General features: G+C 38.7%; 1 protein-coding gene across 3 annotated transcripts in view; it reads right to left on the reverse strand.

Annotated features, from left to right (window-relative positions):
* Positions 1–845: 845 nt before the first annotated feature.
* The window catches only part of LOC145479752 (uncharacterized), a 31642-nt gene continuing 7734 nt past the window's right edge, over positions 846–24753 (reverse strand). For 2 of the 3 annotated variants that reach the window (XM_081458197.1, XM_081458195.1), the window contains exons 5-15: positions 19488–19613; positions 18919–18948; positions 15631–15756; positions 15312–15338; positions 14549–14674; positions 11551–11670; positions 10851–10883; positions 4827–4931; positions 4489–4509; positions 3847–3966; positions 847–1304 (exon numbers count right to left, since the gene is read on the reverse strand). In XM_081458197.1, coding sequence (XP_081314323.1) covers positions 1288–1304; positions 3847–3966; positions 4489–4509; positions 4827–4931; positions 10851–10883; positions 11551–11670; positions 14549–14674; positions 15312–15338; positions 15631–15756; positions 18919–18948; positions 19488–19613 — 851 coding nt within the window. In that variant the 3' untranslated portion in view covers positions 847–1287. Of the gene's footprint in view, positions 1305–3846; positions 3967–4488; positions 4510–4826; positions 4932–10234; positions 10268–10850; positions 10884–11550; positions 11671–14548; positions 14675–15311; positions 15339–15630; positions 15757–18918; positions 18949–19487; positions 19614–24753 lie in introns of all 3 variants that reach the window. The other variant, XM_081458196.1, reaches the window with a different exon arrangement.

Here is a 24753-nt window from a genome sequence, read left to right on the forward strand (position 1 = left end):
TTATATTTGACTAAAATACAGTAGCATCTTCACCTAATTTCTATTCCTGACCATTATTTATAACTCTTTACTGCTTTATACAGTTACGCTTTCATCTACTCAGCAACTGGCAAAAATAATAGACTTTCGCATTATGTTTTTATCGCAGATTTTTTGTTGTTATAAAGTGCTATCACAAATAATTGAGACGTAACGTTTCCAAATTGCCTGCTTTACACTATAGCTTTTTAATTCTTTAATCCTTTTCTTCTCATATTTATCGTATTTATTTAGTTGAACAGAACTTTCCACTGACAGTCAGCCAGGACACGTTCTCTTGAAATCTTTAGGTAATTCTCCTATAAGTAGCGAGAGACAAGAGACAAGAACAGTAGAAAAAGCGATGGATTCGAATTCTGAAGGGACATCATGGACTTTTAATTTACTTTCTTGAAAAATGTATCCAGAAAGGACTGAATGGAGAAATACCGGTTGAAAGTACAAATTTGGTGATATTTTGCACCAATGTGTGCCATGTGAAATACGTAATTTGGAAAAATGGTGACTTTGGAAATTCTAAAATAAATTTGGCTGTAAAACCAAAAAAACCTTTAGTTTGACCATCTGTCTGAAAACACCTTCACAAATTAAAACGTTGATAGTTAAAAAAACAAATATTGCTGAAAAAGGTGTAACTCTATCGTTTTACATCATTTAATCGTAAAATGTAAATATATGGATGTGCAAACGGAACTGACAAGTATCACATCCTCGGGGTTCATTTTGATCCACTGTTTCCAGATCGAATTTAATTCTGAATAAAACGCATGGCGGTACAGTTCAACCCTTATTAAACGGTCACCCTCAGGGAAATGGGTAGTGGCCGCTTAATAGAGGTAAGAACAATAGAAAAGCCCTCATCGGGACTTTGTTTACTGACCGCATGATAGGGTTGGCCGTTGAAAAAGTGGCCGCTCAATGGGGGTTAGACTGTAGTCTGAAATAAAATCTAGTCGATAATTTACAATAAATTAAACTCAAACACCGCGTTTTACCTTTAGCACTTTATTGAATCTAAAGCAGTTACACTGCAAAGAGCCATCTCTTACATTTACTGACTACAGCTGTAGCTGGAAGTGCACGCTACATTAAACTCCGTTTATCGTTTTATTTACGGTTGTTTTTTAACCTAATACAGATCACATCGGTAACCTATAACAGCTAACATATAAGCAATTAAGTAGTGTTCCATCTTCAGCTTAATATTGTGACACGAACGATGGTTTTAGAGAGCCTTTGTACTGGCCTTCATGGTAATTCAGGAACTACATTAGGAGAGAGAAAAAAGGAAAAATGACAATGAAACGTGCAACACAGGTCAGGTGTTAAAGTATCAGTATACCCCAAATGATCATCATTGGTTGGCGCCGCTTGACGGTCAGCCATTTGACGCAAACCCCAGCAAAGTATATATTTTCTGAAAGCTTAAGAATTGTAGATTACGAAGGTGTATTTATTAAAATAAAAAGGATTAAGGTTTTCCGAATAAAGTGCCCTATTTCGCAAAGTACAGAGGTTCACTAATCCAGTTCGTTTCCGGTCGGATTTGAGCGGGAGGACGCGATCAACATCGCTATGTCTTCTTGGCACCTTTCTCTAAAAACAGTGTCGGGAAATTTTGAGTACTTGTCTGATTTGTTTTTGACACGCAGTTGAGAGTTGATGACATGCATTCTCTTCACTAAAATGGTCATAACTTTTGAAAGAAGCAAATACTGGAAATTCCCCGAGACCCCTTTTTTTGCCTGATTATCGGGCAACATTCTCTCGAAAAACGAAACGTTATAAACTCGCCGGAAACGAACTCAAAACGTGTGCGAGCGCTGAAATTTCTGTTTCGAGATACGAAGGAAAATATACTTTGGAGCGTTCTTCCGGTGTAATGAGATAATTACACAAAACGTGTGAAAATAATGACGCGTTGATCGAAGTGTAGGCTCATTTATGTTACAATATAGTTCGCATTAATTACAGCTCATTACGAAGCGGGCTCAAATGTTGCCTTCGGCGGAAAATCTGAATTCCACCGCTCGTGATCCCAGGTTAGTATGAAAATAATTTTAGCTTCTGTTTCTTCTTTGGCCATCCCCTTTTTTTTCTCTGTTTAGCGTCGTCCGACCGACCCAGACTTTCGCGTTTTCAAAAAAAAAAAAAAAAAAAGTTAGACGGAAGGCAATGAAGGCAATGACACATTATTTCAAACAATTGTCACTTTAATCTGAAACATAAGCAATTTTTTGCCTAACAGATTTTTAGTTTTTCCCCGTTCTCGTTTGATTTTAACAACGACGTCGACTTTTTCCTTCCTTCATTGCTGATGCTGAGGTACCGGGCCTCGTAGCTCCAGACTCCTTTTCCAATTTCATTTTTGTTTTGTTTTTGTTTTTTTTTCCTTTTCCGATCGACCGATCCAAAATCAGAAAACGCATTCGACAATAAACTAAAAAAAAGGGGGATGGCCTCTTCGATTTTTAAAACCGTGCCTTAGCTTAAAAGATACCGTAGGGAACGAAAGAGCGCACTCGTAAACAACGGTAAAGGAAAGCCACGAGGTACCGATTGATTTGAGATGTTACTGTTACTGTTACTACTTCGAACTTCAAAAGCGCCAAGGAAGTAATGCTTAGAGAATGTCAAATGTCTTCCTTGTCCAGTGCAAGCAACTTCTCCTGCTCGAAGCAGGAACCTTTGTCGCTAGCCAGCTGACGCATCAGCACAATTCTGATCGAATGTTTTTGAAACCTTTCCTTTCCGACTTTATCCTCTGTAATGTTTTCTTCGCACTTGCAAATGAACACGAACCTTTGCGTTTCTTCGACGACATATTTAAGCTCAAATCAACAATTCACAAACGGAGAACACTCAGAACAGCTCGTCGACTTTCAAACGTTTGACAATTGCGCTACGCGGCAATCTGTCACGCAACTTTTAATGCAGAGAAACGTTTTTCGTTTATAACCTTGCTTAGAGTCAATCTTTTCTCATATAATTTTTTTTAAATGAGAGTTCGCAATAAGATCTATCTGAAAAAGCGAAAAACATTTTTTGGTTTTGAAAAAATGATCAATTTTGGGGTATACTGATACCTTATTTATTATTAATTTAACTTCAAATATTCTATCTTTTGAACGTAATTTTTCGAGAAAGGGACGCATGATTGAAGTGGACAGCGATGAATGAATGCTAAAATGAAGATGGGAGAGTTGTAATTTGTACGTTAAGTTTCGTGTAATATCCGACCACGAAAAAAGAGTGGCAAAGACGCCTGTAAATGAAGGGTATCCATAACACTTAAGGAACCGAATTTCTTGCATGTAGTCCCTCACAGAGGTCGTGAGAATTTCTCAATCGATAATCGTAGGGAAACTGTATCGCAAGTTCAAGTTATTGTCTTAACTAGAGAATCTGAATGTTGATTACTAGGCTTGAGGGTTGATGCCCGTACATCAATTATTCTAGTGTATTGTATTTGAAAGGATGACCGGGAGAGACAGGTTAGAAGAGAGTGGAGGCCATTTGTTCTAGAGAGGTGTAAGGCTCACTTAAAAGTGGGGCTTGAGAATGGATGAGACAAGAGGTTTAACAATGATCAGAATTCCACGTCAACACCAATTCGTTGAGAAGTAAGTGTGTTCGTGTCAGCTATCGTAGTGCAACATTTGAAAGTTTTAGAAGTAGGTTAGAGATATCATTTACCCTACAATACCATTGAACTAACAAGTTTCTGCGGGGACACTTTTAGCATGTTTTATAGATCGAACTCTTTAATTCGTTGTGGAGGAGTTTTCTACTTTATTATGTGCTCACCGCAAAACTCGCATGTTTCAAGGCAATTGGTTTTCACTTCGTGCTCAACAGTGGGAACTGTTGAGTTACAAAATCCAGCTTTCTTCATGTCCTCGCAATTTTCTGCCTTGTCGAAGCATTCTGTTACCGAAATGAAAATAAACATTTGTCGTGTACATGTCTTCTTTTACTGGGTTCTTTATTTTTAATTGTTAACAGAGCCCGTAAAATAAGAAAGAGGCCAAATTATCAGTTTGTATTTTTAAAGTCATCTAAATTCTTTTCTTTTTCCTAAAAACTTTCGAATGGGATAAAATTATTTATAACTTTTGTTAAAAATTACCATTTCGGCATATCGATAAACATGTTTAAGACACCACAAACTGTACGTTAAACTGGCTACTTAAGACAATTTAGATCTCTATCCTCGTAATAAATAAAGTACTTAACACTTAAACTCCTAAATGCCAAATTTAAGCGAGCATATCCAGTGAGGGAACTAAATACTAATCTTGACTCTTTGAGGTCTAACTCGAGAGAAGGGTATGCCCTCGGTGGGAATATTTGACTCGAAATTCCTGTAATTTCTGACAAGCCCTAAAAAGTGTAAGAAATGTGCAATGGCTGGTTTTTTGGAGTAATGCATACGTTCGCTTTACTTACTGTCTGGAGTAGGCTCCTTACCTAAAAACATAAATAATACGAAAACACCGTAAGAAAGATTTCCTTAATTCACCACGGAAGATAATTAATTACTTTTAAAAATTTTAAGTTGAATAATCAACTAAGTAAGCAAATTCCGTTTGATTTTACGTATTTGAAGTTCTTGAATCGTTTGTTTCATTTCTCACCCCTCAACGATCTCAACGAAAATGGCTTAAAGTGACCAAACTACAGTCAGTGATTTTTTGAACTTATTACTTATTGGGTATGCTGTCTTTACAGTCTAACATTAACGTGTTCAGTACTGACGGCGCACCTATAACACTTTTAGAACTTACAAATGTCACAAGTGAGTCCACAGTAAATGGTCATCTGAGGATTGCGGTCACACAATCCTAATGACTTCCACCTCCCACAGTTTACGTCTCGGTCGCGACAGAATGCTGACAGAAAGATTCAAAGAAAGAGACAACAGAAAAAAAAAACATCATCTCTTTCGATGTAATGCAGTACCTTGAAATTTCAATAACTATTTATTTGATACCCGAGTTACTCCCAGCATCACTCATTCAAATAAAAAAATATATTGTACTTCGAAGGGATAGTTGGGATAGATTTGTTTCGTTTATCTAAGCAAACCATTTAGTTGATGACTATTGTTAACAAATAAACAGTGATACTGTTCACCTAATTCGAACGATAGTAACAAATTAAAAAAAGTATCAAGATCTCGAGGTTTGGTTCCAAATTTCACGTTTTTCCGTAATGAACCAGCGTAAATGGCTTGTTAAATGTGAAGTGGCAAGAACAATATCTGAAGCAACCTAACCTGACAGCGGGTCGGCTACATCGCGCCGGTTTCCTTCAAGGATTTGAACTACCTTTGTTCCTTCTTTAGAAAATCTTGCTCTACGAGAAATTTCTTGTGGTCAAAACCGACATTTTATCATTATTTTGTCGAAGATGCCGTTCGATGCATGGATGAAAGCTTTGATGAACGAGGGATCGTATTCTTCACCATTTTTCTTTCGCACAGCAAAACCGATTTTTTTGTTTGTTTGTTTGTTTTACATTTCTACGGGCGTATTATCCTCATTTTCCTTTTCTCGCCATTAGTGTCGAGAAATTTCCTGAAAAGCTTCAAATGATATACGCTTTCTTTTTAGTGTTGTTGATCTTGTTTTTTTATTTCTTTTGTTTTTGTTTGTTTGTTTTTTTTTTCTGCTGAAAACTGATTCACTTTACTTGTCGCCTAATGCAACAAATCTGCTCGCCACCGTCATAATTCTAAACAACAAGCGACGCAAGAAACCAAATTTATGCAACAAAGCTGGAAATGGTGGGAATCGTGAGGTCATCAAACGATACGGGACACACAATATTTCGTATACGGAAAATAGACCACTCGTATCCCGGATAAAGGGGTGTATGGCATCTAGGAGTGGTTAAGATACCAGTAACCAGTGGAGGATCCAGACCTTGAGCTAAGGAAGGGGGGGTGGGGGGGGGGCGGTTTTGTTTTGCTTGCCCTGCCGGCTTTTCTTCCTTCTGTGATTTCTTCTTATTTTGCCCAAAATAAGGACGGGGTGGGCGGGCTATTTTACTCTCCACTGTGAAATAATGTTAATGTGTTGCGCTTCTCTCCGTCAAGCCTTAACACGAATTAAAAGCTAACCCACGTTTAGAAAAATATAGCAAATTAGGCTTCCAGAATTGTTCACCGCTGTCAATCATAATTCTGATAAGAAGCTGAGTAAACTTGAATTGAACTTCACTTGGTATTATTACCATCAATTATTACATAACAAGTCATCAACAGGTCGGCTATTTCACGAAGTACCTGGAGGTGAAGGTGGCTTTGTCTGTCTGTCATATACAGACAGACAGTTATATGTTGTAAAATAGAAATGTAAATAATAGTCCTATGCATCGTGTGTGTTGGATTCCTGACCTACAGTAACTGAAAAATAAGTTGCCACTAACATGGTTTGACTTAACTTTGAATGAAGAACAAGCAGGATTATAATTATTTGTTATTCTTATTTCAGAACCACCTCCGATTCCTGGTACAAAGCCACCTTCACCTCCAGGTACTCCGTGAAATAGCCGACCTGTTGATGACTCGTTATGTAATAATTGATGGTAATAACACCAAGTGAAGTTCATTTCAAGTTTACTCAGCTTCTTATCAGAATTATGATTGACAGCGGTGAACAATTCTGGAAGCCTGATTTGCTATATTTTTCTAAACGTGGGTTAGCTTTTAATTCGTGTCAAGACTTGACGGAGAGAAGCATTTCACAGTGGAAAGTAAAATAGCCCCCTCCCCCCCACCCCGTCCTTATTTTGGGCAAAATAAGAAGAAATCACAGTAGGAAGAAAAGCCGGCAGGGCAAGCAAAACTAAACCGCCCCCCCTCCTCTCCCACCCTTAGCTCAAGGTCGATAAAAGTGCCGGTTTTTTGTCACTGACTTGTATATTTTTGCAAGACGTTTCGGATAACTCTTAAGCTTCCATCAGTTGAAAAACCGCTTGATGTCACGCCCGATTTGAAAACTTTTTTCAAATTGAAACGTTGCGCATGCTGTATGCGTGTGACTCGAGAGAATTTTAAGTGCGTGCTAAGCACCTGTAGACTTCTGGGATGACCATGTGATCATTTCCAGCGTTCATCACATGGATTTTGAAAACGTTGAAGCCGTCAGACATGAGGCACATTACCATCAGCGGCTTTTTCTAGAATCTTAGATGTCTGTAAAAGATCCGAACGCTGGAAATGATCACGTAGTCGCCCCAGAAGTCTACAAGTGCTTGGCAGGCACTTAAGGTCATTCCACTGAAATAGAACCTGCACTGAGTTTTTTGTCAAACTTTGCCTATTGACTGTTTATGTTGTAGGAACTTAAATTGGAAATAAAAATGAGGGGTCCCCATGTTCGTTTAAGAGCAACAGTACCTTGTTTATACCATATAAATCCTTACAATAGCACTATGATTATAGTCACGATTGCTTGCTAAATTCACGTTTCCGACGATTGTTTCTTGCTCAACACTGAGAATTGGCCCATATTTATTTTACATAGAGAAATTTATTACTCAATTCAACACAACAGAAAACAATGATGGGTCACCGTTCTCGTTTTCGAGAAAATGAAGATTTACCTCTATGGCGAGGTCCAGCCGCGAAGAAAAACCCGCCATTTCTTAATGCGCGCGCGCTAATCACTGGGGAATGACCTTAAAATTATCTCAAGTCACGCTCATAGAGCACGCGCAACGTCTCAACTTGAATTTTTTTTTTTTTATTAAATCCATTTTGAAATCACTGGTTATCCTTGCAATCTGATTGGCTCTCAGTGATGCGATTTATTCACGAATCGCACTATTTTTTGCTCTAAATCGCATCTTTTTCTCAACCAATGAGAATGGGACAGTAAAACAAAACAACCAATCAGATTTCAAGATTGGTTTAAAGTAATCAATAAAATTTCAGGAAAATGAAAGGCAAAAAGCCATTGTGTGGAGAATTTTGCAACTACTATTGCCAAAACTTTGTTGTTATTGTAGCTTTTTTCCAAAAAAATTGACGAATTTAATTAATTACAGTTTCTGAATGACGATTATGAGCTCCTTCAGGCTGAAGACCTACTTTAATGGAAACTTCCAACTTTCAGTGTCCATTTTGACGAATATTTTGGCGATTTTTCTTGAACATCTGCTCAAGATCCGTATGATACCGAGTCCAGTAAAACATAAACAAACGAAAACCACACAACAACAAATTGAGAGCCATCTCGAGAAGGTAGATGTTTCCAGGTTTCCGGTAGTTTCAAACGAAGCAACAAAAGAGCTCAACTCTGTCGCTGTGAATAAACATAGTCAAAATACGCCACACTGCACAAAATAGTGAATGAACGAACGTCTTACGAAGCTCATGCCAGTCCCGCCATCTTGGAAATATCTTAAAACAATGGCGCCGCAAGAACTTGACAAGGTCCTGAGTACTGAGTCCTACGCCGAGGTCACAAAAAGAAACGGAGATGATAACGAGCTGGACTTCCTTTAAATCATGCCATTGAACGGTATTTAAAAGGAAAAAAAAAAACGTACTATCCACTGGGCATCCTACACTCGAGGGAGTTTCACAACTCAAAAGAAATCGATCGCAGAATTACACAGGATATGCACCTTCAAATTCCTTCTCCAAAGACAATGAAAAGTCTCAGCCTCAACCACAGAAGAAAGGAAGGCCTTCCATAATTGATTCAGATAACGAGAATTGAACTTTTATACCTGAAGTAGACTATTGTCGTTCTGACTTCAGAGCTGCTTGTTTCTTTGTCATGCTCGAATGAGTTTTCGTCACATGACATCGTTTTGCATACTAAATGAGACGTAAAGGCGTTTCCGGTTCCGCTTTTTTTAACAAACCGGCTACTAGAACAATACGCCAAAAATCTAAAAAAAACATTGTGCGATTTCAAAATGGATCTAATAAAGTGGCAATTGAACTTCGGGTCGTGCAATTTTGGTCTGAAATCATACTTGTGATTTCAAATCGAACTTGCGCGCAGCGCGAGTTCGATTTTCAAATTACGCGTATGATTTCAGACCAAATTGCACTCCACTCAGTTCAATTACCATTATAAATCGCGCGTAACATCAAGCGGTTTTTTAACTGATGAAGGCTGAAGAGTTAGCCGAAACGTCTTGCAAAAATATACAAGTCAGTGACAAAAAAACGGCACTTTTATCGACTATACAATCAACGTGAAGGTTAGGCCATTAAGTAGTCATAGTCCTCGATTATCCAACTAATGTTACTCTTAAGTATAACTTCCAGAGGTTAATATAAGAATTGAACATTCTGATTGGTCGAAAAGCTCATCACATGACGCTACACTCGCCCCGCTAGAGCTTGGTAACTAAGGTCGCCATCTTTGCCATCTCGGCAAGTAAACATGGCGGACAGTTGCTGAATGAAGTTTTCCTTCATTCGAAAGACATCACTCCAAGCCCTTGGATCAAAAATCTTTCCAAGAACTCGTATTGAAGGCTTTTAAGAATCGTAAACGCAGTGGTTGTGTCGATCGCCAGTAGGTCAGATCGATAGAAATTTATTTTTCTTCAAACCAAAGCTATTCATTCTTAGGCGATGATGAAAACTGTGAATAAAGTCAACAACGATAAAACAAAGGTACCGGTTGAATTTATTTCTCGCAGTGTTTCGCTTGTTTGTTTTGCTGAGACCTCGATGAGTAAATTGATTGATAATCGATGTACATGTAAGCTTATTATGAAAACTTCGGCTGCATACGTGTATGCACACGAACAATTGCGCTTGTGTTTTTATCTTTTAGTCTGTTATTTTGTAATCCTTGATATTCACCTCTGAAAATTATACTAAAACAATTATTCGCCTCAGGCTCAGTGCGGCATTGGTGAATATTCACCTCGACTTCTTCTCGGTGAATATTCAACAATGTTAATCTCGCCTTTTGTGTATAATTGTTAAATGTCATTTTTATTTTATTATATTCCATTTTACTTTATTATATTTGACTCATCTTATCACTTTTTATGTGTTTTGTATGTGTGGGTGCACTACTTTATTTCAACTTGTTTCAAGTGTATATCTCCTTATTTTATTTCATTATACCTTGTTCTTATTTTGGTTTTGTTTTATTCTTGTCCTTAAAGAAGAATTGCAAAGCCTAAAAAACTATAATTATATTGCTATACATACTTCCTTGAATGGGGGCCTTCTTTGTCGGCAATTCTGCAAATCAATGTAACATACAAAAAGCTTTTAGTAAGTGCAAGTACTTATGGTATAATTTTTGCTCAAAAATTCTTGAAAGTGTCTTTGAGATCAATCGCATATGACATTTCTTATTTAATTAGATATCCACTGTTTAGTTAGGTTGAATCGGCGTATGATGCATTTACTTAGGTTCATTGGACTTTCTCTCCAATTAAGCTTCAGCTACCCTCTGTCAATTTTCTCCCTCGATATCGATGGATCGAGAGGATGATATAAATAAGACAATTATTCCAATGCGCTTTTTACATAATTAATCATCTTTTGTTTATACATACTATAATCCTACGCCCTATACACCAGCCAAGTACTCTTGCAATAATCACCTCTCTAATGTTTTCGTGGTGCTATATAACAAATCACTTATTGACTGGTTCCTCGGGAGACCAGTTAATTTTGTTCCCCTCGAATCTCATGAAATTCCCGGGAAACAAAGTTATTGTTTTTCCAGTGACCAGATGTCATTTTGGTTTTGTTTTATTCTTGTCCTTAAAGAAGAATTGCAAAGCCTAAAAAACTATAATTATATTGCTATACATACTTCCTTGAATGGGGGCCTTCTTTGTCGGCAATTCTGCAAATCAATGTAACATACAAAAAGCTTTTAGTAAGTGCAAGTACTTATGGTATAATTTTTGCTCAAAAATTCTTGAAAGTGTCTTTGAGATCAATCGCATATGACATTTCTTATTTAATTAGATATCCACTGTTTAGTTAGGTTGAATCGGCGTATGATGCATTTACTTAGGTTCATTGGACTTTCTCTCCAATTAAGCTTCAGCTACCCTCTGTCAATTTTCTCCCTCGATATCGATGGATCGAGAGGATGATATAAATAAGACAATTATTCCAATGCGCTTTTTACATAATTAATCATCTTTTGTTTATACATACTATAATCCTACGCCCTATACACCAGCCAAGTACTCTTGCAATAATCACCTCTCTAATGTTTTCGTGGTGCTATATAACAAATCACTTATTGACTGGTTCCTCGGGAGACCAGTTAATTTTGTTCCCCTCGAATCTCATGAAATTCCCGGGAAACAAAGTTATTGTTTTTCCAGTGACCAGATGTCATTGATTGTTAAATATAAGTATCTCACCCGTGTGTATGCCGCACTGGCTGATAATTTAATACAGGTTAATTGTGTCGGTAAAAGACTCGCACTACCTATATACAATACTGTACTGTCTTAAAAGTATTTTTTTTTTAATGTATATGTGTCCTTTCTACTCACCACACCATTTACACGACAATGCACAATGTTCCTGTGTGAACTTTTTTTGCTCCTCACAAAGGCCTGTGGTCGCGGCAATGTCTTTACAGCTTTCCTCATACTCTGGATCATCTTTACATTCTGTCAGTTGAAATCCAAATAATTAATATGATTTTCAGATAACAAATACCGTGAAATGGTTATAAAAACGCGAGTGGAGTTGTGGGAGAATTCCCAACATTTCACAACTGGTTTTTTAAACCGTTAGGAACAGACAGAGAATGTTTCCTATTTCTTTTTTCCTCTTCTTTCGATCATTATTTTTATCACAATTGCTGCTAATCTCGCAATCTGATTGGCTAATTTGCCGTTGTCGATAAGAGTCCATACCAGGGCGCTTATATGTAGGGCGGTGAAACGAGTGGGTCCGAATAAAAATGTGTGACGCAGTAGACTGCGGTCTACTAAAACGAGCAAATTCCGCTTACTTACAGTGGAACTTAAATTTCTAAAGAAATTCCACGAAACTCCCTTCTATATGAAGAGGGGGGTTTGGTGTACTTTTGTTCTGAAGCAATGGGAAAAAGAGAGTTTTTCAGGTCGAAAACAGGACTTCATATTACGCGCTGTAAGATCTGCTCGCGCTAGTACAGTTGTACCACAGGCAGCCCAAGCTCTCTCTATCAACCACACAAGCAACACAACACGGCATCGAATTATAAGGGTTTATATGGGATTTTCTACAAGATACCCATGGAGGTAGTTAAAAGTGAAAATTCTCAATAAAAATGGCTTACCTTATTCCAGACGTGTGTTGTTTGCTCCTGGTGCGGTTATTTTACCGATTGAACTTGATTTAAGTGACTTTTTTGAATTCCGATTTTCCCTCTATAAAGAGAGGACAAGGCGAAACACCTCAGTCGGAACAGCCTGCCGAACGAAGTCAAAAATCCCAGGCTAAAATGTACCCACGGCCATAAATCTACCGCAGAATTCAAGGGCAAAGGTTGATCTTTCATTTCAATCCTCTAGCCACACAATTGCAGCCCTGCGAGCGACGCCAGGCGGCTCTTCGTGTCTCCAGTGAAACGCTAGAACTATGGAAGAGCTCCGTGTCGTTTGATCCGCGACCCAACGACCGTTGAAATCGGCTTGGTAACCTCGTCATGTTGGCAAACCAAGACTCGCGGGGTACTAGACCGCAATTTGTCAACTAAACTTCTTGTAATCCCCTCAGGTCGAATTTACAATGCAAAATAAAAATCGTACAGAACGCTTTTGCAAAATGGCTTCAAAACCAAAGAAACTTAAGATCAACGGCGAAAGCTCCGTAGAAACTGAGGAGATACAATCATTTTTGAAGTGGAAGTCGTGGTAAGTTTTCTCGTTTATGCACCTTTGATTTGTTTGTATAAAATATTCCCGAGCTGATAAACTAAATTTGCTTCTCTTAGGGTATTGTGGAATTACGAATATTGTGAGGAAACTGTAATGGAAGCCAGCAAAATTTTGTCTAGAGCATACGAAGAGAAAGAAATTGCCGTAAGCAAATTGAACTCTCTTTTGCTCGGGAGAATTCTTAACGAATTATGGGGAGATGAAGTTAAATTGGTGAGGCGAGGACCAAGTAACTCAAAGGTACGTAAACGTGAAAACTTACCATGACCTCCACTTCAAAAATGATCTCCTCAGTTTCTACGGAGCTTTCGCCGTTGATCTTACGTTTGACAAATTTGACAAATTGCGGTCTAGTACCCCCGCGAGTCTTGGTTTGCTATCATGACGAGGTTACCAAGCCGATTTCAACGGTCGTTATGTCGCGGATCAAACGACACGGAGCTCTTCCATGGTTTTATCGTTTCACTGGAGACGCGAAGAGCCGCCTGGTGTCGCTCGCAGGGCTGCAATTGTGTGGCTAGAGGATTGAAATGAAAGATCAACCTTTGCCCTTGAATTCTGCGGTGAATTTGCGGCCGTGGGCACATTTTAGTCTGGGATTTTTGACTTCGTTCGGCAGGCTGTTCCGACTGAGGTGTTTCGCCTTGTCCTCTCTTTATAGAGGGAAAATCGGAATTCAAAAAAGTCGCTTAAATCAAGTTCAATCGGTAAAATAACCACACCAGGAGCAAAAAACACACGTCTGGAATAAGGTAAGCCATTTTTATTGAGAATTTTCACTTTTAACTACCTCCATGGATATCTTGTAGAAAATCCCATATGTGGTTCATAGAGAGAGCTTGGGCTGCCTGTGGTTGTACGCGTAATCTTTTGCATTTCGTTTTTTACTCTGGTGTCGCCGGTTAATTTGTGCGTTCCTCAAAACAATGCAGAATCATAACCAAAATCTGTTTTCGATCAGTTTGTTATTGTTTCTGCTTGTTTGGTGACCAAGAAAGTCTGAACCGTACAAGTAGCAAATTTGCATAATCTTGATAAAGTATTTTTTCGCCATCTTTTGTGCTGAGATAAATGCGACAGTTTTTGCCAACGCTAAGAGGCTACTAATATTGTGTGCTTCTTCGACATAGTGAAATTTTATATTGCGAAAATAAAATAGACAAGGAGTTTTGAGAACTCAAACAACAAAATGAAATTGTTATTCGGGTTGATTAAAGAAAGCGCCACGGTAATTTTGCTGAGGATTGAATTGAAAGTCGTGCTGGACTGGTACGAGTTCCTTTGTTTTGGAAATCCCACTGCGTAACTTCCGTCCCAGCATAATTTATTCCGTACCATGTGACGGGATCCTGCAAAAGGCCTATTGATTTCTCCCAGCGAAAATATTTCTCATCATAGACTCTATACAAATTGGTCCAAAAGCCCCTATTTGGCTTTATTGGTTTGATCGCTTGATCAAATTTGCAAATAAAAACTTTATATAATAATGTTTCCAGGCAACCCTCCCCTCCCAACTTGACCAAAGATCCGCAGTCAATGAGACAGATGTCTTCTTCAAAAACACAAAATAGTTTCTCTGATATTTCATGACTAAATATATTGAAAGCATTAAGCTAATCACCGTTAAAACAGAATCCACAAGACTTCGGGCAGTTCTTCCTCATAAACTTCTCTTGGTCCTGACAGTAATTCTTAATTTCAGCTTTCTCTGGACAAGCATCAGCATAGTTCGGGTCATCTTCGCAAACTGTCAATTTTCAAAAATCAATGGACCTTTTCACCGATGCCACGCTTTTCCGAATTTTTCATACAAACAAATACGGCATGGAAAATATATCTATGGATGTTTTTTTGTTGTTGTTTATATGAGAGATACGAAACATTGTTGATATTGCGTGACATCGGTAAATAGGTCCATTAAATTGAGTTAATTTACAAGCGCAAAAATTTCAGACTACACATGACATGGAGATGCTACGCTACATTTCTAAAACTGCAAAGTTGAGTGCAATTATAAGTTCTCTATTTATCTAACAGATAAACAAGCCATAGCCCTTATAGCCGAGTGTTACACAACATCTCATAAATTACGGCAAGCATTTAAGAACACGAGATAATTTAAATAAACCGGCAGCCACCTCAAGTACTTTCTATAGTCCTAATAACAAAATCAAGTTTTACTTTATATACTTATTTACTTGATATTTCCTAATAACATCTTAAAAGACATTTAAAACTAGAAGTAGCCATAACTATAATTTGTTTTGATGATTTGTTGTCTCTCTGTTTGTGACACTTTACATCCGTACGAAATGACAATATGCATTCCCTTAAAATGTTATTTTAACACTACCATTATGATTAAATGAAATAAAAAATGTTACCAGCTGGCGCAGGAGGCTTTACAGGCTCTGAAATAAGCAAATTATATGCACCAATCAATCATTTCGTAAAAGAATATTCAATTAGTAATAAGAAATATCTTTTTAAAAATGCAGATAAAAAATGAAGAATTTTTTATTTGTGGTAGTTTTAGGGGTTTACAATTCCTCAACAGCAAATTTTAGTTAATTGCATCTAAAAACATTTCACTTAGCTCATTTTGTAACTTACCAGTTGAGAATTCAACATAGCGGACAAAGGAAAAGAAAAGGGAATAGTTTGGGGAAATGTGAGGAAGTGTTACAACATTTAGCCAATCACCGTTAATACAGAATCCACAAGACTTCGGGCAGTTCTTCCTCATAAAATTCTCTTGGTCCTGACAGTAATCCTTAACTGCAGCTTTCTCTGGACAAGCATCTGCATAGCTCGGGTTATCTTCACAAACTGTAAATTTGAAAAGTCAATAAAATTCAAAGTTAGTTTATAAGCATAATTTTTTAGAATACTCCTGGTATCGAAATGGCAGAAAGCATTCCCAAGACTACGTAACTGAGCAAAGTTATAAGTTCTCGCTCTCTCTAATAGATAAAGAAACCATACCCAGGTGTTACACTGCATCTCAGAAAATACGACAAGCATCTAAGAATACGAGAAAAAATCTATTAACAGGCAACCACAGTCGACTGCTTTCTATATTTTCAGTCTTCTCCGATTTTGCTTTAAAAGCATAGCTATACATGGCTATCCTTTCTTTGTTTGCTTTATGATATCGTTTTAACGAACGCACTGAAAACATCGAAGCACGCTTTTCAAAGCTTGATGCTATGGCAAAAAAAAGAAGAAGAACTCAACCAAACCAATCAGCAAGATTTACGTATGATTTCTAAACATTGTCAAAGGTAAATTAATGGCATCTTGTACTTTCTACTATCCTGAGATCTGTCAGAAATCGTAGCCTTTTTACTTACGCGAATGCCAATACATCCTTTCTCGCCGGGAGCAATAGTTGTGTACCTTGTACAATAGTTTAAATTTTGAAACACCTTTCCCTTGCATGATAATAAATGAATTATTAAAACAGAACCAAACATTTTTTGTTAATTGAATATTTTATGCGGGTGGATAACAAAATGAAGTTTTATTTCGTTTACTGTTTTTTTGGCTTCCGGCGTTTTTCAGTTAACGTGGCTCCCTAGAGTTATTACGAACACCCTCCCTATAGAGCGCGAGTAAGAAAAGGAACCTTAGTTAATTTCTCTTAAAGTTTTCCATGTAGATATTTACCAGTATGGGTGCTGTTAAAATAAGGCTTATGTTTTGGTTGTCAATTTTTGGATTAAGGCCATTACCATGGCAACATCCCATCTAATGACAGGCAGATATATTCCTCATTTTGACCTTTGAAAGTCCTTAATATTTATACTTTCCTTCGGTGAAATTTTTTCATACTTCGCCACATCATGGAAATGATATGCCTGACAGTTTGAATTAGTAAAAAGTCAAGGTTGTTCAGACGGTTTTTCCAATATTCTGTAATTTGTCATTATTCTAAATATATTAGATTAACTCTGACAGATTTTAACAAAAATAGGGTATTTTATAGGAATTGTATGTGGTTAGAACTGAGCTAAATTAAAAACAAATTCACCGAAAAGAACGCGAGAAAATTAGCATTTACTTGGTCACGCTGACGTCACAAAAATCAGAAAAACGCGCGTGGTGTCACGCGTGTTTATTCATTTAGGCGCGCGCTCATGTGACGCCATGTATCGCGTGCGAGAAAGAAAGAGTAAATTAGAGCTCCTTCACCGGCTATTTATAGAGCTTTTTTGTCATATTTTTTTGGCCCAAGGCTTAAACACATGTTTGAACGGAGTTTAAACTATTGCTACTCATACCGAAGTGATTTCACGCCTTTCAAGTGCTTGAAGTGATTTCGTTTCTTCATAGGGTTGCTAACGTCATTTTTGAACGCGCGATTAATACTGACGTTTGGCAGGCGATGGTAGCGCGCTATTGAGTCTCAGAAAAATTGTAGTAAGCCACCTTAAGGGCTCATTAACCGATCTTTTCGAGCCGTTGCTAAGGAAAATTAATCTCATATAACCTCATCATTTTTAGTTAGTTCAGAGTTATTTCATGTGTTTTAACCTTTTCATGATCAGTAACACTAGTGATGAGGCATCAGGCCACGCCCATGGTCATGTGACTAATACAGAAAAAATGCAAAGGCTCCCAGACAAATTACTTTCTCGGGATTTTTTTCATTGATTTAATATTTTAATTTAAATCCTCATTACGCTATGCATCGATTTTGTTTCATTTCCAAAAGGTCAGATTTTGAAAGCATTTCAAAACATTGAAAAATTCGTACTTTTCTGAAAAAAGCATAATTTCGTAAAAGAAATGCATAGTTATGTTGCCAACGTTGGCTTTAATCGAAATTCGTCGAAAAAGGCTGAATTTAATGAAAAACCGCGTTTCCTTTAGCATTTAAAGAAACCGGAAGTGCGCCCGATATATATTGGAAGTTACCCTATGAGCGCGTGCGCAATTTACACTACCAGCGCACTTCGGTAAGATCAAACAAAGCCACACGGAGTTAGTTTTTCTCTTTCTACTGCTATTGTTTTTCTGTCTGCTTGTACTTTTTTTACTTTGCATTTTGCGAAACAAAAACAAAAACATCTAAAATGTAAGCGAATTTGCAAGTTTTTGAGTTGTTTATATTTTTCGTGCTCAGGCTCACGTAAGTGACCGGAAGTGAAATTTCCCTCCTTAGCAACGCGCAGGAGCGCGCGCATGAATCGGTTAATGGGCCCTTAAGGTGTTCCATAATATTGCATTGCGCATCCCCACTGCGCACGATTTTCGCGTCATTAGCGCGCGCACATGAGCGCGTGCGCGTACAAAACGTAAGAAATTTCCTCAAACTAAGCTCCATAGCGAAATAAATGTTCCTTTTCTCTAAAACGAGCACGGTAACCCCCACTTTTTATTTTATAATTTCAATGAGATTAATATCCTCAATAACTGAGAAAAATATTAGCAGAAATCTACGGCTACTTTTTTTGGCAAATAAAATTAATACTACAGAGGGAGACATAACGGGCCCAACAGTGCATGTCCAAATATGTTTCCTTTAAAGGATGAAAAAATGCAGGGTATTTGATAACATTTTTTCAGGGACGTAGATAAATAAACAATCAAAGAAAGTCAAACTGTGATATAACACGCTGCATTGAAAAATAATCGAGCTTATTTGTTGCGCACGGAGATTACCAAAAGTTACTGAAATAACCATATTTGTAAGCATTCTGGCGTGAAAACAAACACGGTGACCCCCTCTTTTTACTACGTTTTTAATATTTCCTTGTCCTGTAACAACAGCATACCAAGTTTCATCGGAAATCTACGGCGGGGTCTTTTACTAGGGAATCACCTTAAGTAAAAGAGTGGATGTAACCATTGCTTTAATCCGGTTTAATAATTTGGCATATGGGTTTTCACCTCCGCACGACCTGACAATATATACTTCCTTTAAAATATTATTTAAAATTTTAACATAACATTTTTTTTAAAAAAAATAAATAAATAGCAAATTACCAGCTGCTGGGGCGGGGGGCTTTACCGACTCTGAAATAAAGGTATGATAAGAAGCAATCAGTTATATCAGAAAAGAATATATAATCACTGCTAAGAAATATATTTACTTTAAAATTGAGTTTTCTAGTTGTAGTGGTTAGAATCTTGCTGAATGACGCAACAGGACAGGACATTTGTGACATTGACTGAGAAGAAATATTAGAACGGGTCTTTGTGAATTTTGGTGGGATATGGTTACCTCGACATATAATCATGATCACAAGGTTTTCATCTGATGAGCAAATTCAAGAGATAGTCACCAGTACGGGCTATTGAGTCGACTTGAATAGAACAAATCTAAAGATGTTTTCCGGTGACATTTTGTACTTGAAATAGGAATGGAATAAACCTAACTTGAATTGAATTGGTCAGAAAAGTCAGAAACGTCTGTTTAAGTGTCCAGACCGCCATACAGACCTTTTTCAAAGCTGCCAAATCTTAAATTATGTAATGCTCTACCAACAGAAACTGATATTCTATGAGCTCAAATATTTCCTGGTTGCATATATTGAATCAATTTAGTCAGTTACCTCCTGGGCAAAATCCACAAGACTTCGGGCAGTTCTTCTTCATAAAATCCTTTTGGTCTTTACAGTAATTCTCTATTGCAGCTTTCTCTGGGCAAGCATCTGCGTAGTTCGGGTCATCTTCACAAACTGTAAATTTGAAAAAATCAACTCATTATTTTTTTCCCAAATGATAGTCTTTTTCAATATTCTTTAATGTGGGTATTTATTTTGGAACGAAAGCTATCTATCTAGCCTGGATAACCTTAGCCTTAATAAACTATTAATTCAAAAAGCATTCCCGTAAAACATATGTTTGTAGAAAGAGTTTGCTTTCTTTTTAACTTGAAAAATCATATTTTCCAAGACATAGATATGGGTGGCGAAATTTCACTCCTTCACTCCTTCACTCCGTAACTCTTTTGTGAATCCTTTGACCAATGTAAAAGCCTTTTACAGTCGTACTGAAGTTCAAGTTATTCGAAATGGAGGTGAAACAATTTTTTTCAAATGAGTGATTGTTTTTAATCTTTATTGGCAATGTTTCTTCATTTGTTTTTGTATTTCTGACGCAGGTATTCAATATCGTACTGCAGAAATAGTCTACATTGAGAAGATTTTCGCACGAACGTCTCTAAAAGTATTAATATAGAGGCTATTAAATTATAATAGGACATTTTCCGAAGGTGTCCGCTAAATATGCGGGTTTGACTGTACTCGAATGCGGAAACGGAAGGCATGGAAAAAATCACACAATTGGTGAACCGCGTGAACTTTTGAATGAGTAAAAGCCTCGATTAGAGTTTTTAGACGGGAAAACAAAAGAACAGGAAGAATTGATCAGGAGAATTCGAGCGCTTAAAAGCCATTGAGTCCGCTCCGAACGCCAACTGCATTTGTTTCACGGTAGCCCCGTGTTGAAATCATCGGCCACATTTTTAAATAGCCTAGTGGTTTAGGAATACCAAATATATTTTATCGAAAAGTGCAAGCGTCTCGTGGACTTTTAATTGTTATATTAAAACCTTGACTGGGGCTTCCTGTGGCTACCGTTTGTCACATCCGGGTTTGTAGTGTCACGTGACATTTCCCCAGGGTATCGCACGTGGGACGTTTTGGAAGGCAGCGAGTTTAGTTTTGGTTTTTGCAGTTTGGACCGTATTACCAAAACAGTTCTTCAACGTGCCTTACACGATTCTTTGGAATTGTACGTTTTATTGTACCCCCTTTGGTACGTTGATATTAAAGACCAGCTTACGGAAGCTACAGTTGAAGAACTATTTGGTTCTCAGGAGGCAATTATTTGGTTCTCGGGGAGAAAATTGCTTCGTGTTTGCATTGGATTTCGTCTGGTTAGTATATATTGACAACTATTTGGTTCTCAGGGAGAACATTGCTTCGTATTTGCATTGGATTTCGTCTGGTTATTATCGACAACTATTTGGTTCTCAGGGAGAACATTGCTGCGTGTTTGCATTGGATTTCGTCTGGTTATTATTGGTAACTATTTGGTTCTCAGGGAGAACATTGCTTCGTGTTTGCGTTGAATTTCGTGTGGTTATTATTGACAACCATTTGGTTCTCGAGGAGAACATTGCTTCGTGTTTGCGTTGGATATCGTCTGATTATTATTCACAATTATTTATTTTTCCCAGGAAGAACTGTAACTGCTTTGAGCTTAAATAAGATGATTTCGCCGCTACTTCGTGTTTGGATTGGATTGTTTTTGTTTGATCGATAGCTGTTTGTTCTCAGGGACAACATTGCTTCGTGTTTGGTTGGGATTTCACCTGTTTAACTAACAATTATTTCGTTCTCCGGGTAAACATTGTTTGTGTTTGACATTATTTGTACATTGCTGTTGAAACAGAAATGTCTGTTCGATCACTGCCTGTTGGTAGCAAATTTGAACAAAGTGCCCGGGAGGCCTCGTCGGAAGCTGACATTGGAACTCATTTGAGAAGAAGTTCCCGCATTAAAGTACCTTCTAACATTAATTTCGAAAGCAGAATGGCAGAAAAGGGAAACACACTAAGAAATTCCCGTTCAGGTTACATCGCAACCCTTACCAGACTTAGAGGAAACATTAAAGAAATAATGGACAACTGTGGAAATTTGGAGGATCTGAAATTAAATCAGGATTCATATGAAGATGTTTGGCGGAAGTTTGTTAAAGCCCATGAAGGGTACATTGAATGCCTTGATGTTCTTAGTCGTTGTGAAGAACTCGACAGGGCCAATGATAGCTACAAGGAGCAGATGGCGCAGATGGCAGCATTTGAAATTGCAATTGAGTCTTGGAAGTCAAAGGCTATGTCTACTAAAGGGCGACATGATGACATAAAATCCTTTACAAGGAAGTTAAGCAAGAGCTCGAAAGGTGGGTCCTCTGGCTCAAGTTCAGCTTCTATGATATTAGCAAAGAGGAAAGAACAACTTGCCCTCGCTCAGTTGAAAACCAAACAGCTTCTGTGTGAACAACAGTTGCAGCGTAAGATGAATGAAATTCATTATGAAAGGGACTTAATGGAGGCCGAGATGGAGGAGGAGCGGGTTATGGCAAGTGTTAATGTTTATAAAGAGCTTGAAGACCAGTGCAGGGATAGTCAGTACAAGGAACGTTTAGCAGAGTTGATACCTGAGGAGCCTTTACACCCCATTGAGCAGCTGACAAAGGAGGCAGCTCAATCTCAGTTAATGCAGCCATATGAGCAATCAGTGCAGCATTTGGAGCCTTTACACCCCATTGAGCAGCAGACAAAGGAGGCAGCTCAATCTCAGTTAATGCAGCCACATGAGCAATGAGTGCAGCATTTGGAGCCTTTACACCCCACTCAGCATCAGACAAGGGCGGCAACTCAGCCTCAGTTAAACCCACTTGAGCAACCAGTGCGAAGGTCTGAACCTTTGGATGAAGTTCCTAAATTTAGAGGCAATGACAGAATTAGGATCTCAGGTGCTAAGGCCTACGAAACAGTCAGTGCTCCAGCGTTTTTGGCAACTGGATGTACGCTTTATGTTGATGAGGCTGGTACATGTGAATATGCGGACCAACCGTTCAATTTAAGGGACACTAAGACATTGAGAACACCACCTGTCAATCCATCAGTGTTAAGGAATGAATTGCAACAAGTGTAGGTGCCATTAATGCCACAGTTTAAACCTGAAGAGATAGCACGGCGGCCAACCCAGGTACCATGGTCCCAGACCCCATGTGCATATCCAGGTGAATTTCAAATGCAAGAACCAGCATCATTGACATCTGATCGCAGATTAGAGATGGTACAAGCACTGCGTCAAGTTGTCTCCACTCCGAAAGTTGAGTACATGCGTTTCGATGGAGACCCGATGAAGTACGTCTCGTTTATGCAAAACTTTGAGACTTGCCTAGAGAAAGATAATCCTGACAACTCCAGAAGGTTGCAGCTGTTAATTAAGCACTGCTATGGAAAAGCAAGAGATGCAATCGAAAGCTGTGTGAACTTACCCGTAGATGAGGGTTATCATGTTGCCAAGAGTACTTTACGTGAGAACTTTGGACTCCCTAACGTCATAGCCAAAGCACACATCAGAAAATTGGAGAGCCTACCCCCTCTGAAGCAAGCAGATGGAGCAAGTTTACTTGCATTTGCCCGCCATTTAGATGTAGCCATTAGGACACTGTCAAGCATGGGGCCTGAATATGTCAGTGATTTGAATCACACAAGCACATTGAGGGAACGGAATAAGAAGCTCCCATTGTTCATGGAAGTAAAGTGGACGGAATGCGCAGGAAGAATTATTTCACATGGATCAAGACCAAAGTTTGCAGACTTCTTGCAACACTTAAAGGACAGGGCTGCACTTGTTAACAATGAGTTTGGAGAAGATTTAACTGCCAGTCCTTCGAAAGAAAGGGACAGTGCAAAACGGAAGGATCCACAAGGTCGAGGCGCTCAGAAATGGACTACACTATTTGGAGGTGTCCAAGGTCAGAAAAGGGGTGGCAAACAGAACCAGAAATTGCCGGCTTGCAGTGTATGTCGCGGTCAACACAGGCTGCCGAAGTGTGACAAATTTGAAAATCAGCCTCATCAAGACAAATGGAAGGTGGTGCGGGACCAAAACCTTTGTATCAAGTGTCTACAGAGTGGACACTTTGCAAGAGACTGCCCCAAAACTCAGTTCAAATGCCAAGTGGATGGATGCAACCGGGATCACAACACACTACTGCATCCCCCTGCAGAAAATCGAAGCCCGCCAAGCGGTAATGATGGCCAGTCGAGGGAAAGAGTGACAGGAACTAATACCAGCAGTGACACCAGTGGAGTGACTAGTGAGAGAAGTGCTGTTACTGCTGCAACTGGGGCCGGCGAGCGAGTCTGTCTTAGTGTTGTTCCAGTTAAAGTTCTGGCTAAAGGTGGTAATTCAATACCCGTTGAAACATATGCCTTGTTGGACAGTGGCTCAGAAATAACTCTTTGCCATGAAAGTTTGAAAGAGAGCCTAGGTGTAAGCGGCACCAAGTTGGACTTCACTTTGTCTGGGATAACAGGCTCAACCAGGGTAGAGAGTCAACAAGTAGACCTGACAGTGACGTCAATGGGCGAATCAGTTATAGTGGAGCTCCCGAAGGTCAGGACAGTTAAACATATGCCAATTACTGAAAGCTGTATAGCCAAGAAGGAAGACCTTGAACATTGGCCACATTTGCATGATGTTGAGTTACGACAATTGGACATTGGAAGTGTCATGCTAGTTGTTGGGCTCAAGGACAATCCAAGTTTGTTCTTGCCATTGGAGTGCCGTGCTGGTAGAGAAGGTGAACCAGTAGCAGTAAGGTACAGTCTGGGGTGGACTGTGATAGGTCCTGTTGGAGGAGAAAGCTACAATTCTGAACGCTTAGTCAACTTCTTGCGTGTGGGAGACAGCTCTGTTGTCTGCATCAGGGTATTGGAATCTGAAGATTCTGTTCTCTGCGATGGTTCCAAAGACAGTGTTGTATTTTCTGAAATGTTAGACAATGGAGATGCTGTCAAGGTGCATGTTGCAGACGCAGGAAGTGGCCTAGAACTAGGACCTGATTCCAGTGAAAACAAGAACCAGTTACAAACAGATGAAACTGAACGTCAAGCTTGAAATGAGGAGCTGAACCAACAGTTGGAGAGACTTTAGAAAACAGACTTTGAAAGCTCTGAAGTTGAGACACGAGTGTGTGCATCATTGGGAGACGAGAGGACCTTACAAATTATGGAGAGAACACTTAAGATGGTCAATGGACACTTTCAGGTTGCCCTGCCTTGGCGACATG

The sequence above is a fragment of the Orbicella franksi genome, chromosome 2 (genome assembly GCF_964199315.1).
Source record: "Orbicella franksi chromosome 2, jaOrbFran1.1, whole genome shotgun sequence".
Lineage (NCBI taxonomy): Eukaryota > Metazoa > Cnidaria > Anthozoa > Scleractinia > Merulinidae > Orbicella > Orbicella franksi.